The 17,965-nt window shown below is 38.9% G+C and overlaps 1 protein-coding gene across 6 annotated transcripts in view; it reads left to right on the forward strand.

The window, feature by feature from the left end:
* Positions 1–17,965, forward strand: part of Nhsl1 (NHS like 1) — a 238,909-nt gene that overhangs the window by 209,622 nt on the left and 11,322 nt on the right. For 4 of the 6 annotated variants that reach the window (XM_078019050.1, XM_021729458.3, XM_078019052.1 and 1 more), the window contains exons 4-5: positions 10,249–10,438; positions 14,854–14,985. In XM_078019050.1, the coding sequence (XP_077875176.1) occupies positions 10,249–10,438; positions 14,854–14,985 (322 nt within the window). The remainder of the gene's footprint in view (positions 1–10,248; positions 10,439–14,853; positions 14,986–17,965) is intronic. The other 2 variants (XM_078019051.1, XM_021729459.3) reach the window with 1 other exon arrangement.

Genomic DNA, 17,965 nt, shown 5'->3' on the forward strand with positions numbered 1-17,965 from the left:
AGCCCCCCGAGCCGCTGGGATTACAGGCATGCACCACCATGTCTGGCTTAACAGCCATTCTTGATTTTTAAGAAATCCAATAATATAGGAACAAGTGGCTATTTCCATAACTTACAGTTTGTCTGCCTTGTCTCCAAACCCAACAAAATTTGAAATGGGTCATGTTTATTCAAATGAGATATAAGACAAGGACAGTCACTGTCATTACTGCTTAACACTGTGAAACTTGACAGCATGACTTGAAAAGCTGCAGTCAGAAGTACAAAAATGAGGAAGAGTCAGTTTATACATTGTAAGTTTGGTAAATCCAGGAAAACAAGAGCCTGAAACTCCAAAAAAAAATAAAAATAATAATAGAATTCAGTGATATACTAAGGTATAAAATTAATTCATAGAAAAGAAAAACTCATATTACAAAGTCGCAATAGAAGACATACTAGAAAAATGTATTTAAAATTGCTATGACAGACAAAAGAATGGAGTAAATTTATTAAGAAAATATGAGATTTATATGAAAAAACTTTACTATGGAAGAAAACAAATAAATTTCAAATAATGAAAAGGCAGACGTGTGCTGAGATCAGGGGAGTCCATAAAAAGCTGTTGAATCTGCCCGAGTTAATTTATCAAATTAACACAATACCCATAAAAAGGCACTTATTGTTTGTTCCATTTTATTTTGGTTTGGGGATACTTTGGGGGGAGGAAGAGGACAGAGAGGCTGATATGAATGTTCATAGCTAGAACAGCTGGAGAGCTGAAGACCAGGATAGGAAAGCTGCCTTAGCCACGGTGAAAGCCAGCAGTCCTCCAGTGCGGACAGAACAGAAGAGCACATCTAGAAACAGACCTGGTGGTCAGGGCATATAGTGTGCCTTCGGGCTGGTATTTGAAGTCAGGTGGGGATGCAAAAGGGTCTCCAAAGCAGCATTGCATGGGTCTTTTCAGGTTCAACCCCAAACCCCAACTGGGATGCAAGTTCTTAACATCACTCTAACCGTTGAGATCATTTTAAATAGAGTGTATAGAAATCACTTGGAAGAGAAAATTCTATTCTTTCTATTTCCTAGGTAGGCCTTGGGGTAGGGGTATGGTGAGAACAATGGTCTGTAGAGAGGGCATGTGAGTTAACAATCTAGAAATGACTAGATGTCACAAGAGGTGTGCGTGTAATGAGGAATATCATTGCACTTGACAGATAGTGAGGTCTCTCCAACTAGGAGAGTTGCTAATAGGGCAAAGGTTAAGGACATGTGCATTAGAAAAGAGACCTGGGGGGCTACCTCTCTAGTTATTTACCCTGGTTGATTGTTCTAGAATAATTGTCCTAAGTATCGAATGCAGAACCCCTGCCAACTGGGACTATACAATCTGTTTATGGTATAAAGAAAGGTATTTTGCTATAACATCCACTTGTGACCTTGACATTAATAATTTAGCAAGAAAAAATTGCTGAAACTCTATTAATTAAAAATAAATAAATAGATAGATAATAAATGGAAGGAAGACCAATAGAATAGAGGGAAGGGACCAGGAAAGGGAGGAGAGGAGAGAAGGGAACAGTACTGGGGATTGAAGTATACATGAATATGTCCAAATGGACCTCATTATTATGTACAACTATAATGCACTAAAATTTTTTAATTGTTCAAATTATTCCCAATCATTTATTTATGTATGTCATCTAAATAGTAAACATGCAGTTGGATAAAATGCTGTTGGCAAAGGAATTTAGAAATCCCAGAAAATGACTTTTAATTCACCTGTGAAATGAAAGAGTAAGTCATTGTGGTTTTTGTTCTAGTCTTTTTTTTTTAATTCTTTTTTTTTTAAAAAAAAAGAGAGGGGGGGGACAGAGAGCCACATCCCCAGCCCCTTTTGTTCTAGTCTTGACGTTTTTACCCCCACTTGGAGTTTCAGCATATACCAGGTCCTTCCAAAGAGGTTTTTCAGGTATTTGAAAGGAGTCCATTTATAGGTGCCAAAGTGCTTGCTGTGAGACGATAGGGAATTTCTCCAGGAGCCCTGTGGGGTGACAGTTGATGGTGTGCTCACCGATTCTGGGAAACAATCACAGAGGCCCCATTGTCTTAGGGAAAGGATGTCAGTCCTGAGTTACTCAACCTTTGTGAAAAATTCACCCCTAAAGAGATGAATTAGACTGGAATTTTGGCAATAAATGGTTGGCTTTGATGGTAGTGACAGAAACTGAATTTTTTTCTTTTCTATTTCCTGTTATTCTTTGAACTGGCACCTCAGGGTCTGTTTTAGGCTTCGTGGAAGGAAATAATTTCATCTGAAGGCAGAATTTGAAGAAGAGGGCAGTAGCCTTGCTGCCGTAACTATAAGCAGGGAAGGCTTTTGTTCCTGAGAGCACAGGTTGGGGCAGCATCCCAACTGTTGGAGCTGCTGGTGGTTTTGTTCCCCATGGGAGCTTCAGGTTCCTCACCTGTGAAGAGACAGAAACCACATGTTGTGGTTGACTCGGGACAGCCCGGGTTTGCAGCTGCCATCCTGTGTAATTATTAATAGCACCCCCTTTCCCTCTCAAAGGTGTTGGGTCTTGATAATAAATTACATGGCCACCTCTCCTACCTTGGCAGGGAATTAGGAGGTTGAAGTGAATCAATGTTTGTAAAACCCGTAGCCCGCTGCCTGGCACATGGTCTGTGCTCAAATGACAATGATCAGTTATTAAACCACTTGACTTTTCAAATCAGACATCAATACACAATGTCTGTTTTGATGAAAATTTGGCCATTCTCCCAATCATCCTGCCTTTATTCCACCCACAAAGGTTTTCCTGCCTAAAGCAATGAATTTGAGAGGTTTTAGCAGCTACTAAAATCTCTCTGATTGTTACGACTTCACAGGTCATCTAATAGAACTCTACCCAGTGGTCAGACTGTTACTAACTTTCTTTTTTTTTTTTTATTGTTGGTTGTTCAAAACATTACATAGTTCTTGATATATCATATTTCACATTTTGATTCAAGTGGGTTATGAACTCCCATTTTACCCCGTATACAGATTGCAGAATCATATCAGTTACACTTCCATTGATTTACATATTGATATACTCATGTCTGTTGTATTCTGCTGCCTTTCCTATCCTCTACTATCCCCCCTCCCCTCCCCTCTCCTCCCCTCTTCTCTCTCTACCCCCTCTACTGTAATTCATTCCTCCCCCTTGTATTATTTTTCCCTTTCCCCTCACTTCCTCTTGTATGTAATTTTGTATAACCCTGAGGGTCTCCTTCCATTTCCATGCAATTTCCCTTCTCTCTCCCTTTCCCTCCCACCTCTCCTCCTTGTTTAATGTTGGTCTTCTTCTCGTGCTCTTCTTCCCTAGTCTGTTCTTAGTTACTCTTCTTATATCAAAGAAGACATTTGGCATTTGTTTTTTAGGGCTTGGCTAGCTTCGCTTAGCATAATCTGCTCTAATGCCATCCATTTCCCACCAAATTCTATGATTTTGTCATTTTATAATGCAGAGTAATACTCCATTGTGTATAAATGCCACATTTTTTTTATCCATTCGTCTATTGAAGGGCATCTAGGTTGGTTCCACAGTCTTGCTATTGTGAATTGTGCTGCTATGAACATCGATGTAGCAGTGTCCCTGTAGCATGCTCTTTTTAGATCTTTAGGGAATAGACTGAGAAGGGGGATAGCTGGGTCAAATGGTGGTTCCATTCCCAGCTTTCCAAGAAATCTCCATACTGCTTTCCAAATTGGCTGCACCAATTTGCAGTCCCACCAGCAGTGTATAAGTGTACCCTTTTCCCCACATCCTCGCCAGCACTTATTGTTGTTTGACTTCATAATGGCTGCCAATCTTACTGGAGTGAGATGGTATCTTAGGGTGGTTTTGATTTGCATTTCTCTGACTGCTAGAGATGGTGAGCATTTTTTCATGTACTTGTTGATTGATTGTATGTCCTCCTCTGAGAAGTGTCTGTTCAAGTCCTTGGCCCATTTCTGTTACTAACTTTCTAATAGTAGTAGAACACTTTAGAACATTTTCAAAGCTTTTCACAAATCACATCTCCTGTTGCACAAGAATCCCCTGTGAGATAGCTATGGTAGTGGTTGTTACTGTTGTTTTAATGATCTGAAGAGTGAGGCTCAGAAATATGAAATCACTTTTGCAAAATCACATTGGTAGTAGTGGCAGGGAGGGAAGGTATGCATGTGGGGCTTCTTGGATTTGTATTTCTTTCCATTGCACGATGTTAATTAAATCAAAGGCAAGATTAATGAACTACTCAAGTGCTTCTCATTTATTATGCCTGCTTTTGTCATGTCTCATTCCATCTTTGATCTAGCTGGCATTCATTTATTTTTTTATCTGTGACTTCCCCCCATCAAAAAAAAAATAATAAATAAATAGGTGAGTGCTGCTGAGTCTCAGGATACAGACCCAGTCCTGGCCTGGGTAGTTTATAGTCTAGAAATGCTGGTTCTAAAATCATCATTTGTTACTGAGTCTGTGTGAATAGTTTCAGGACAGAGATATCAATGCTGGCTGTGGGCTCACTGCTCTACAATTTATGACACCTTATTACTCTGTACCATTGCAGGTGAGGATGAGAAAATTGGGGTTTGTCACTCGGGGGCCTTTGTGCACACACACCAAGGAGGGTACCTCCAGTGACTTCATGTGGTTTCTCTTGGACACGTGCCAGTATGCTGTAAACAGACTCTTCATATCTGCCCTCTCTTCTGGCTGGGAGATCTTTTGAGCTCTGTGCTTCTAATATTGAGCTGAGCACCTGGCACATGGGAAGACTCAGGTGCCTGAGTATGCTCAGTGCCCAGCTGCCGTGCAGGGGAGCTTTGATTATGCCCATAACATGGATGAGGAAATGGCATGTTGGAGATTCAATCCCTTGCTTAAGGTCGTATGGTTTTTAAAATATTAAAAGAAGTCTTCTCTTTTACAATAGTTTTATTATTATGTAATTTACATAAGTAAGCGATGTGTATGTGTGTGTGTGTGTGTGTGTGTGTATGTATATACATACATACACACACACACACACACACACACACACACATCAAAGAACTTCAACTAATAAAGGATTAGTTGAAGTTCTTTGATAATGTGCATGTGGAAGTCCCCCATTGACCATCCTGGAGTTGGTGGCTGTGCTGTGTCTGTCCTGCTATGTGGATCCCATTTCTGCCACCCACACTTGTTCTATTGTTATTGGCAATAAGTGGGAATAATGAACACAGAAGAACAGACTTAAGTTAGGGTCTCATGCCTAAATATACTGAGAGTAGAAACCAAAAAACATTGTAGAAGTTTTGGCAACTTATGAAACACTCTAGGATCTTGAAAATCAAGAGTCAACACAAGAGAGATTTAATACTGGGAAGAAAAACAACAAAGACTAGGTGTCTTCCAAAAAGAACTAGAATATAGTTTGGCATCTTAAATAATATGCAATATAATTTCTTCTGTTCTTCATCTACTTTCATGTAATAACTGCTAAATAAATGCTAGTTTTAGCTCTGATTACGTTTCGGTTTTCTAATTTTTAAAACAGAGCAAGTTTTTAAAAAAAATCTGGCTAATCTGTGCTTCACAATTAAGCTTACTTTTGTGTCAGTTGGTTGTTCTGCCAAAGAAGCCACATTTCAGGCCCCATGGCCATCTGGTGGGAGCTTGTCTGATTTCCAGGCAGGACCTCGTGGTCTCTGAAATACAGGTCTTGTGGCATCCAAAAGCCAGAAGAGTACTGCTGATGTTGCCAGTGTAGCTTTTGTAAATTTGACACAAGGAATTATGCTTTCTTGGGTTCCATTTTGACTGTCCATTCCTTCCAGGACCAGGGTATGGCACATTGATAAGCATTATTGACCCATTGGTAAATCTAAAAACTGCATTTAAATTCGGAAGGCAAGGCAGTGTCAAACTTAATATATTTTTAAAAAGAATAAGAAAAAAATGGAGTCACCCTGTGTCGAGGGATTCATTAGCATGAAGCACATGAACACTGCTTGGGTCATTCTGTTCTCTACGACAGGAGATGGAGTTGCTCAAAATATGCAGCTGGTAGATGGGTTCGGGAGAATGGCACTACTGCTGTTTACTCCATCTGCTCTGCCACACTGCTGCCCTTTATAGATTTTTTTTTTAAAGGTTCTGTTCCTATTTGGAGCTGTAAAAGGAGGTTTTCTTTATAGACCAGAGGACCTGGTCATGTATTTTAAATATGGCCAGGTAGTTGTTGGACACTGTCTCACAGCAGAGATTTGGGGGCCAGATCTGGGTTCTAATCTTAGCTTCCCACTTGTGAACTTTCCACACGTGAAGAGAACTTTCCTTCTCTGAGTCCCTGCTTCTTTCTTGATCAGACAAGGCCAATAACTACAATACAGGGCAGGGCTTAGAGCAGTTACTGAATTTTCAAAGCTAAAATTCTGAAGCACCTTTCTATGAAATCCTGATTTAAAGCCTCATGAAACTAAGAGTCTCTTAGGAGATACAAATAGGATAAATAAAATAAATGTGTACTAATGATATGTATTGAAGAAAAAAAATAGGGAAGGGGAACATATGATATTGGGAAGAAATTGAAATTGAATACACAAATCCCCCTCAACAAGAACGGGCTTTTGAGTAAACACCTGAAGAAAAAGAAGTAGCATGCTACCTGGGTAGATATCTAAGGAAATAACATTTCAGGTTAGTGTGTGTGTGTGTGTGGGGGGCAAGTGAAAGGTCCTGAGGCAGGAATGTACATGGGATATACAAGGAACAACAAGGAGGGTGTGGGGGTCGAGTAGGAGGCATAGTAGGAGATGTGGTCAGAGAGAGAACTGTGGGTCAGTTGGTAGATCAGGTATGGTCTCGTAGATCATAGAAAAGACTTTGGAGGGTTTGAACAGAGGAGCAAAATGATCTTACATCTGACTTAACATTGCTCAAAGACCCTAAGTGCTATGTTGAGACTAGATGGTTGGAAGGGAAGGAATAAGAGAGGGTGGTCAACACAGCGGAGTATGGAAACCAGATAAGAGGCCAGTATTCCAGAGCACTCCCACGTTGTGCTAGTCATCTTTCCATCACTGTAACAAATATATGGTATGATCTATCATATATACCACAGGTCTTATAAAAGAAAGTGGGTTGTTTTTTTTTTTTTTTAAGCTCATAATTTTGGAGGTTTTAGTTCATGGCTGGTTGGCCCCATTCCTTTTGGGCCTGTGTTGATGCAGAAGCCAGTGGTAGGTAAAGCCACTCACTTCATAGGCAGTGAGCGAAAAAGAAAGAAAACAGGAAGGGGCTGGAATGCCCTTTGAGGACACCTGCCTCCCAGTGACCTAAAACCCCTCCACAAGACCCTTCCTCCTAAACGTCCCGCCAGCTCCCCATTGTACAAGGCTGGAGAGCGAGCCTCCAGCGTGTGGGCCTTTGGAGGCCACTCAGGATATGAACCATAGTGGTGTCCATCTTACTGGAGTTAGTGTGTTATATTCTGCCATTAAGACACAGCAGGTTTCCCCTGCTCCCCTCTCACATTTATAAACTGCAGGAGGAATGGGAACAGTATCGTTCTGACAGCCACCCACCCTGGCTTCATCCTGGGCAGATGGTGGTACTATAGAACAACCGCATTTGAGTCCTGCTTCTTCTGATAAGTTTTCTTGCAAGAGAAGGGAGTACTTTGTAAAATGGATTCTCTCTGTCAGTTGTCATAGTGAAGCAATCCCTGGTGATTGTCCCCTGGCAACCAATACTACAGGAAAGCGCTGTTTCATTGTGAAAGTTATCAATTCTGACACATGATCAGCCAACAGAAAGGAAAGTAGGTTAGTAGAGCTGCTGAGCACCAAACAGCAGTATGCCCACCCCTCCTGGGTGAATGGCGTCACTTGGAAAAGGAACCCTTGCTGCAGGACATAGCTACTGTGTTCACCAACCTGGAGCTTTGCTTTTCCTTCTAGATTTTTTTGGTTGGGACTTGCTTCCTACTGCCTTCAGAATTTATGCTATTTTTCAAGGTTGCCTTTAAAGTCATTTCTATGTACATTTATTAGAAAATTAGAGACTGACTAGATTAAAAATTCTTACTAGATTGAGAGTCAACGTCAGTGATATGTGACTTTTATGAACTGCCATAAAATTCTCAAATAAAATAATCTTAATTTGTGCATGTGTGTGGTGTGCATTTTACAGGTAGAGAATATTAGTCAAACTTAACAAGAGTCAGAACTATAAAAAGGCTGAATTAATCGATTTCTATCAGAGGGCTTAACTGGTGCCTTAGAATTCCCTTTGATTATCTTACAAGTTGTGTGAGTTATAACCATTTTATCCAGAATCTGATCAGATATGCATGGATAGGGTGCAATTTAATGTCATAAAAAGACATCAGTGGCTGGACACAGTGGCACACACCTATAATTCCAGTGGCTCAGGAGACTGAGGCAGGAGGATGGGGAGTTCAAAGCCAGCCTCAGCAAAAGTGAGGCACTACACAACTCAATGAGATCCTGTCTCTAAATAAAATGGCTGGGGATATAATTTGGTGGTCGAGTGCCCCTGAGTTCAATCCCCGGTACCAAAAAAAAAAAAAAAAAAAAAAGACATCAGTGACATATGCACAGTTTATAAATTGAGTATATTTGTCACTTTAATTACAAAATAATTTCATAATTTCTCTAGGTGGAAAAGAAACTTTTTTATGTGCTTTATATATTAAAAATATCAAGCAAAAAATAGATTGTGCTATCAGATGTTTTTATTTCCACAGTGCTTTATCATTGTTAGTGTCTCTGTTCTAGAAGGGGTACTTGTCAATGTCTGGATTTTGCTTTTCTAAAGTCATTTATATGACCACCACCCTTATGTCCATTATATTTCATAGTGATAACACTTCCACCTTCATCAGTTCATTGAAGTCCTCAGAATACTTCTGTGGATGAAGAAGATAAGTAGCGTCACCCCAGTTTACATCAAAGGAAACAGTTTTGGAACAGGATTTTTTGGATTTTTGGTCTAGGACCCTACCCTTGTAATATTTGTCAAATTTGTGGTGCTCTAGTAGTAGTAAAGTACATACAGATATTTTGCATCAAGATAAATTCAGAAACAATAGGTAGTGATGACAGTTGTGTTTGAAATTTCTGATTGATGCATTTTTGCATATTTCTTTCCTATGTCTTCTTAGAAAGCTACATTAAATCCAGCACATTTAAAATGTGCCTTTTAAAGGTCAATAAATCTTCACAAACCTGAATCACAAAAGAAAAACAGCATATTCCTCTTATAGAAAGTTCAAGTACAGGCCGGACACAGCTGTGGTGTTAGACGGCTGAGAGCAACTACCCTCATCTGGAGTGGGTGGCTGGGAGTGGTGTAGACTGATTGCATAAGTGGTAGTTCAGTTTGAGTGTCTTAGACTTGAAGAACAGTTTGTATACATTTATTGTATATCATAAACTGCCATTTCCCCACAAAAGTCAATTACCTTTTTTGTTGTTTCTAAGCTCTTTGCAATTATTCTGAGTTCATCTTGTCACAGAATCAGCTGCCCACGAACCAAAGTCAAAGTCCTTCATAAAATGCTTGCCAACACAACTTTCTTGCTTACACTTTCTAAGGTGCTGTGGGAAGAAGGGCTCTTGAGTGAGGATGTTAACCTGTATCAAAACAGACACTGCTAGAAATGCTTTTGTGGAATTCTGATAAGGCTCAGAAGAAGGGCTTTCGTCAGCTTCTTCTAATTCAACAATTTCACACTGATTTTTTCTCCCAGAAAAACAAATGGTTTCAGAAGAGCTCACAGAGTTGAACAACAATAGCTCTATCATTTTTTTAAATGTTCTTTGAGGTCAGAGCGTAGAGGAAATAAGATTGAGGCTATAAATTACTCTGAGCAAATCTAAATTTTCATGCAAATGGACACTAATGGCTGCAGCCCTGATGTTCTGTAGGCTTCTGAGCTTTCTGTCCACAGCAAAAACAGGGGAAACTGGAAGAACATAAAGGATTTTGTGGATCAGCAATACCCTCTGCAGTCCTCACAATTTACAGGCCAGGGCCAGGGTGAATCATATACATTATGGGTTCTGTTCAAGAGGATGCAGTTTTCTTGCAAATCATTGCTTCTGTGAAATGTGCTCAGTTCTTTGGCTTTCTTTAAATCAGTCTAATTTTTCAAAATAAAACATATTATTAAAAAGCATTCCTGCCAGCTTTTTGCACATTGTGATTTCTTGTTTTCTCTGCAGTGTTCTCTTTCTTCATCAGAAGAAAGACTTATTGGCATCAGAAGACCTAAAACGCCAACCTCAGGTGACTTCTCTGACCTTAACACTCAGACCAACTGGACCAAGTCACTGCCACTGCCAACACCAGAAGAGAAGATGCGCCAGCAAGCCCAAACGGTCCAGGCTGACGTGGTGCCCATTAACATAACTGGTACGCCTTGCCGGGTAGACAGATTGAGAAAGTCCTTGGGAGAATGTCTGTGGATTTTTGTTGGTTATATACTTCTTAGCACTTCTGACCTCAGCTCTTCATCAGATGAAGGGAATACTAAAACTACATATGTGCGTGCATGCAAAATATCTGTTGTCTGTTAGATCAGATGACTTTGTCACCAGAGGTTGGTGTCAAAGAAGTCGATGGTTCAACCTTTCATCTAAAGCATGGCTTTTTAAATTGTATGGCTTTTTATTAAGATTTTGGGTACATAGGAACATCTTCTCAATGTGGTCCTGGTTGAGAAAGAAAATAGATATTCCCTCCTACTCCCTTCTGAAGGGTTACTTTAAGTAATATTTGTAGAAGTGAAGAAATAATTATTTTGTGATGTTTCTGGTAGATTTTCTTGTTACCTTCTTGTTTCCTTAAGTAAAAAAGGGCAAAAATTCTTGAAATAAAAATATCAAATGAATCAGTAACTATAACATATTCTAAAAGATTTCAATGTGGTGATAAAATTATATTCTAATTTTTATAATTTGAATTACACAATCTTCAAGTAAAAATGCATTGCTACTGAATAAACAGTTTTTAGAGTATGTTACATTAGCTTGGGATGTGAAAATTAATTGCTAAATCAGAAACTATGGAATATTGTACTGAGCCATTAATCATTTCTGATAATTAAAGTGATAAATAATGAGGGACATCAAACTTAAAGATGATCTTTCACAAATTTTCTGTAGCTAAAGGAGGAATTGGTCAGTGGTTTGGGGAAGATATAAAATCCAAAAAAGGAATGGTAAGAGTTAATAGGAATGGAGCATGCTTAACTTACACAGGCCCTGGGTAGAATTCCTAGCACCAACTCCCACCGAAGTGTGTTCTGTAGAAATAGATGAGCAGCAGTCCCTGCAGGAGTCATTGGTAATCAGTCCACACAAAGCATGGCTTGTGTAGGCCCTAAAACAATTCGGTGGAAAAATAGATAATTTTTCATTAAAAAGGAGTCTGAAAGCCATAACTCTTTGATATTTTCTGAGGCTACTCCTTTTAGGAAGCCTTTTGCCATGGCTTGGTGAGCTTATAGGGACTGATAACGTTTTTATAATTTTTGAAGCTTAAAAAGAAACCATTGCAGAATATTCCAAAGTTACATTCAAAACTCTTATTTTGAATTCCATGGAAATTTAATTAAAAAGGGCATGAGTGATTTTTGATTCCATATCCATTTTTCACACTTGTACCTCAAAGAAACAGCATGTCTTACTCTATTTTCTGTGTAAATAGCATTGTTGATCTTCATGATGTGTTTCTCCTTCACGTAGCTCATACCTTTCAAAGATTATTTTTATAAGTAGTTTTGTTGCAGAATGAAATAACAATGGATAGTGTTCACTGCTTGGTGAAATACAGGGACTCATATTTTCTATTAGAAAAAGAATGACATTATTTGATTGATTAAATGCAGCAGAAATGTAATTATAGATGATTAAATGTCTCAAATAATATTATGAGATAAGAAGACTGTTCAATGAAATATGATAATTCTTAATAGAATTAGGATGAAATGCATTATCTTGAGATTAGGGGGTTTTAAAATAGAGTAACTAGCATTCCAGGAATAAAGAATTATTTGCAATGAAATAAATTGTCACAACAGAAGATGGTGTCACATCTTTGAGTTTTAATTCTCTCCTGCTTGATGACTAAATGTACATGAATTACATTGCATTTAAAAGAAGACCTTTAAGTGCCACCTAGGAAAGGTGAATAATAGTTTAAAAAAAAGAGCAATATAAGTTATGTCAAAATATAATTTGTTTTTAACTGAGTCATGGACGTTTACAGAAATGATAAAATTAAATATAATAATTACATACTTACTGATCTAGTTTCTTGATCTGTATGTTCACATACACACCTGTATTTCTGAAAGGACTTGTTTCTGGTCTAAAAAGCAATAAAATTTCAAAATTTCACTTTGGTTGAACTGATATAGTTTATACAGTTCCCTGCTGTGTAAATTATATATTTCTAAAGTCCTAGAAGATTTCTGAGGTAAATATGAAGCTTCTTGAAAGGAATCATGTGCTCATTAATTTGAGTGAGGATTGATCTCTAGTCTGATTTTCCGTAAGACTCAGCAGGAAAAAAAATGGTATAAACAACATAAATATATTGTTTCAAACCCAGAGCTAAGCCCACCAGACCTAGAGGTATAGAACATCAGCACAGTAGAATGCTGGCTTGAAATGTGATTCAATCCCTTTTAGTTTTTATCCTATGGGGACCTGACCTGTTCTAAAAATTGAAGAGAAAAAAATATTTAAGATTAAAAAGAATATATGTGTGTGTGTGTGTGTGTGTGTGTATACATACACACATATACATACATACTGGCAAGTAATTTAAAATAACATATATATATTCATTCCATAATCTGCCATATGGAATAACAACTCTTCTACATGGAAGATAAGTAGAGTGAGTGAATATACTTAAATGATTTACAAACTGCCTTGGTTCCTAATGCTGCCTAAGTTTATTTCTAAATACAAACCATGAATAATCAAATGCCATTTTTCAATGAAAGGGAGTGATTCAATTCAGTAGATGTTTATTGAATAACTACTTTGTGCCAGGCATTAGGTCATAGAGGCTGGTAAAGTATGACTCATGGTCTCTACTCTTAAGAAATGGGTAGTCCAGCAGGTGAGGTCATCTTTTTAGGTCACCATTCAAGGTGGAGAGTAAATGCCTTTAATGGTGTATGTTGTAGATGAATGTCCTCATATGGTTTCTTCATTTCCTTGAAGCTTGGGTGGTTTTACCTTTTGTTTTTGTCTTAGAAGTAAAACCGGAGACTAGCTGCAACTTTCTGTTAATGTTTTGTCCATTCTTAATGTCTGGGTACAAGGGATTTCTTCTTCTGCTGCAGAGAACTAATGAACCACTGAAGTCATGACTGGCTCCCTTTAAGCCTCATTTGTGCTGTTGCATATAAATGACCCATTTATCACAACAGTGGTACCTTCTGGTGTTTCAGGCTCTTCTCTCAATCATTTCTGTTTCTCTCCATTCAGAACAAAGTTGCAAGAATTTGCAAGTTTGCCAGCGTTTGTTTAAGTCTGTTGAAATATGTTTTGATCGTTCAGATCTTTTATTCTGTTTTGATTGCATAGTGCACAATTTATTACTATCCAGACAGAAGTTATGTCGTCCACAGCATACCATTACGAATGTGTTTCAGTATTGCTAAAAAGAGTGACTTTTTTTATACTTGTGCCTAAGAATGATAGAAATATGTGATTGTGTGTAAATATGTATTTTTTAAAATTCTCCTTTTGAGGAGAATAACCATGTAAAAAGGTCAGTGCTATAACTGGCAAGTAGTTTAAAATAGACCAGTCAGTAACCGAACTTTTACAAATTTTATTACTTGATGGTTTCCTGTGGTGTGTTAATTACACCAGCTTATACAGAATGGAGTCCTGTGGATGTGTCATTCCAGGTTTGATTGTCTAAGTTAAGGTTAACCTTCAACAGTGATCATGAACCAGAGAAGCAGTTCAGCTTTGACAACAGCAGTGCTACTGGGTCTCAGTACTTTATCATTATAAGGCTTTTCACTTTTCATTACAGTTGAATCTCACACCGAAGCATTCCTACAGCCTCTCCAAATTATCAGCCTCCTTGATTCAAGAAAAAGCTCTGACTCTTGATTATTTGTGTCATCACAAAAGATGAGATATTATATTGGTCTCTGCTGGATGACCAGATGTATGAAGCATACTTATTGCCATTACCACATACGTGCTGATGTAGACAGTGATGTTGGTAGCCAGGCACGGTGGCCCATGCCTGTAATCCCAATGGCTCAGGAGACTAAGGCAGGAGGATTGTGAGTTCAAAGCTAGCCTCAGCAACAGCACGATGCCAAGCAACTCAGTGAGACCCTGTCTCTAAATAAAATATAAAAATTGGCTGGGGATATGGCTCAGTGGTTGAGTGCCCCTGAGTTCAATCCCTAGTACCCTGCCCCCAATAAAAAAAAAAAGAGTGATGTGGGTGGCCAGAGGAATCCAAAATATTCATTTTTTTAAAATGACACAGAATCACTCTTTCATTGTGTTCTAACGAACTCATATTTGCTACTCTGGCTCATTTGAAGATGAGATCAACGTGTGTCCTTTGGAAGGACATACACCCTGAAATTGGAAAACAGCCTTATGATGATAATGTGCTTCCCCTCCTTTTTCGCCCTTCAGCATTCATCATCGTATGACTGGCTAACATCATTATTAATCCCTTCTTATCATTTTACAACCAGCTTCTGGAAAGAAAGTGCATGGTGTCAGCTTGCTTGAAAATAACATTGCTTTGCTTGTTCTACTGCTCTGCATTAGGGGAGAATTTCGATCGCCAGGCCAGCCTTCGGCGGTCTCTAATTTACACAGACACTCTGGTAAGACGACCGAAGAAAGTCAAAAGGAGAAAGACTATTACAGGAGTCCCAGACAACATTCAGAAGGAGCTAGGTATGGCTCGTAGAACTGCATTCCGTTGCCCTCCTCGCTGCTCGGCGTTACTGTGTGGTGCTGGTCAAATCCATATGTTCTAATGGCCAGATTCTTTCCTCATGAGGCACCAGGTGCAAATCTTACATCCCATGCAGATGATTTACTGCATTTTGGGGACAAGATAGCAGGGAAGAGCTTTTGTGTAAACGTAAGTGGGATGATAGAAATGGAGTTTGCTGTCATCTCTAGGCATCTTGAATACTGATTATTTCCATATTTACACTGATTGTTGATTTAGATCTTAAGTTCTTATGAACCAAAACCTCATTCTTGGACTTCGCCTTACGAGGGTGGATTTCAGTACTTTCACTGACGTGCTGGTGGCATTTTTTTCACGAGAGGCAGCAATATGAGATAGTCGTAAATGTCATTATGACAGAAAATAGTCGTTGGGTGTCAGATACCTTTGTTATTATCAGTGGAACTCATAGCTCTTTTATTCTGTGTTTTTCAACCTGTGATCAAACCAATGGGGGCTGATGGAAAAAGTCGTTTCATTCACTGTTGGCTTACCTGACGTCCTTGTGCTTATCTTTTTATGCCCTTTGGATAATCCTTTCATTCTCTAATCTGTAATAGATTTCTCTCCCTGTCCTTTAACAAGGCCCTGCAGGAACATCCACAGGGGCAGTTTAGCTTAGCTCCTAGGTCAGGAGCAGGACTCCAGCACTAGACTGCTTCAGTTGGAATCTTGACTCTGCCACTTGTTCTCTGGGTGAGATTACATCACCCCTCTGAGTCTACTTCCTCATCCCACAAATGGGGTAGTGATATGACTGGGTCTACTTTATGGGATTAGTTGAGGACTAAGTGAAATTCTGCATGTGATGTACTTGGTTCCTGGGATTACTATTAATGTAGTAGCCATTGTTGTCGTTATGGAGAACATAATGCTACCTATCTTGAAATTTGTCTCTTCCTCTTTCTCCAACCTGTGGGTTATGACCTCATGGTTCCTTTGCCTGATATTATTTACTTTGATTTACTATTAAAGGTTATATTCTGGAAACTCAGAATCGTGGTTTCTGAAATTGCCTACTAGTCTTTTGGTCAAAATGAGTGTATCTGAACAATAGTGATATTTCTATTGCAGTACTTTGAAGTCACATTTTAACTTCCAGTGCCACAAACGTTTTCCCCCATCACCCCTGCTTAATGCCTGGGAGTGGGGAGAGCACGTTCCTCTTTACCTGGCATTTTCTCTTTTACTGCCATTGACTGCAGTACCTATGCTGTGCCTTCTAGAATATAGCAACATTAGGACAAGAATAGCAATGTTTTGCCTCTGCTGTAGGTAGCTCCTGAGGCGCACTTGGTGTGCAGGAGCTTGTCCCATTCCATAACTGAAGGGTTTGGTAGAAATGAAGGCAGGGCTGCGACTGCGCCCATGGAATTTGAGAAGTCTGTCTTTGGTTCGTGCAGCTTGCTGCTCCTGTGCTACCTGAGTCCTCCAGGAACCTTCCCTCAATGTCACCTGTGCTTTCTCCTTCTCAACACTTAGCTGTGGATTATTCTTTCAGACTCTTTCTTCTTGAGACAGCTAACACATTTGAGATTGTACTGATATGCTAAGCAGGTGTTTACTAGGCTAATTCCTCATCATACTCAGGTAATGTACTTTAGCTGGTCTTTTTAGGAGATGTGCCTTAACCCAAAGGAGTGACTTTAAGGACAAACAGTTAGGACTTTTGTAAGATAACAAGGTTGATGTTTTGAGGTAAGCTGCATTTTAAGTGGATTTCCATTTGGGATAAGTAAGTGCTGGATGACTTTGTGTAAAAAGTGGAAGAATAAGATGTACATACACATAAGTACCTATGATGTATGTACCATATATGACATGTGATATGAAGCCTGGAACCTAACTTACAAACTTTCACCACTTAGAACTCACAGTGTGAGTCGGTAACTCAGTTACCGCTTGGATCTTACTACAGTGACCTGTCCAGCTAGGGAAATCTTAGCTTCTATAATTTTAATATTTCTTAAATTGATGATTGGGTCCCTGAAACCTGTATTCATTTCTCTTCTGCATGTGACAAGGAACCACCACTAATGGTGGAGGAAAGAAAATAGCTTTCCCCTCATCATTTGTGTTGTGACTGTTGTCAGACACGAGACAGAGTCATTGCACAGCTGATGGCATGTCCTGAATGACAGTTGGAGCCACTGAGACAACTGTATCTAAGCTAGAGCTAGTTTTTTTTTTTAATAGACAACTAGTGACTCTAATTTCTAATAGATAGATTAATTGAAAGACTGATAGATGGAATGAGGGAAAGTAACATTTGAATAGAGTTTAATTAAGCAAAAATATTGGTTTATATTTTTGCCCCATCTTTTTTTTTTTTTTTAAAGTTTTATTTTATTTATTTTTTTTAGAGAGTGAGAGAGGAGAGAGAGAGAGAATTTTTAATATTTATTTTTTAGTTCTCGGCGGACACAACATCTTTGTTGGTATGTGGTGCTGAGGATCGAACCCGGGCCGCACGCATGCCAGGAGGGCGCGCTACCGCTTGAGCCACATCCCCAGCCCTGCCCCATCTTTTTGAGACCTCTAGTTTACCTTGCCATGTCTCCCAGCGTTCTGGACTTATGAGAACTGTGGTTTGCAAGTTTGTACTACTTACCTAATGATTATCAGAAACAGACACTTTACTGTTTCTTTTAAATTGGTCTTCATCTAGATAGAAAACACCAGAAAGTATGGCTAGATAAATTAGACAAAAAATGAAATGATTCTCTAAAGGAAAAGCATTCAATTGGGAAAGATACCTTGTTCTCCACACTGCCCAGGTAGCAGGGATTGGATATAATAATAATAATAATCATAATCATAATCATAATCATAATCATACAAGGATGCTTCCTTGAATTACAGTGATTTATTTGCTTAGAAATATGCAGTTTTTACTTCAGAATCCATAAATACTGGACT

This window comes from Ictidomys tridecemlineatus, chromosome 8 (assembly GCF_052094955.1).
Source record: "Ictidomys tridecemlineatus isolate mIctTri1 chromosome 8, mIctTri1.hap1, whole genome shotgun sequence".
NCBI lineage: Eukaryota > Metazoa > Chordata > Mammalia > Rodentia > Sciuridae > Ictidomys > Ictidomys tridecemlineatus.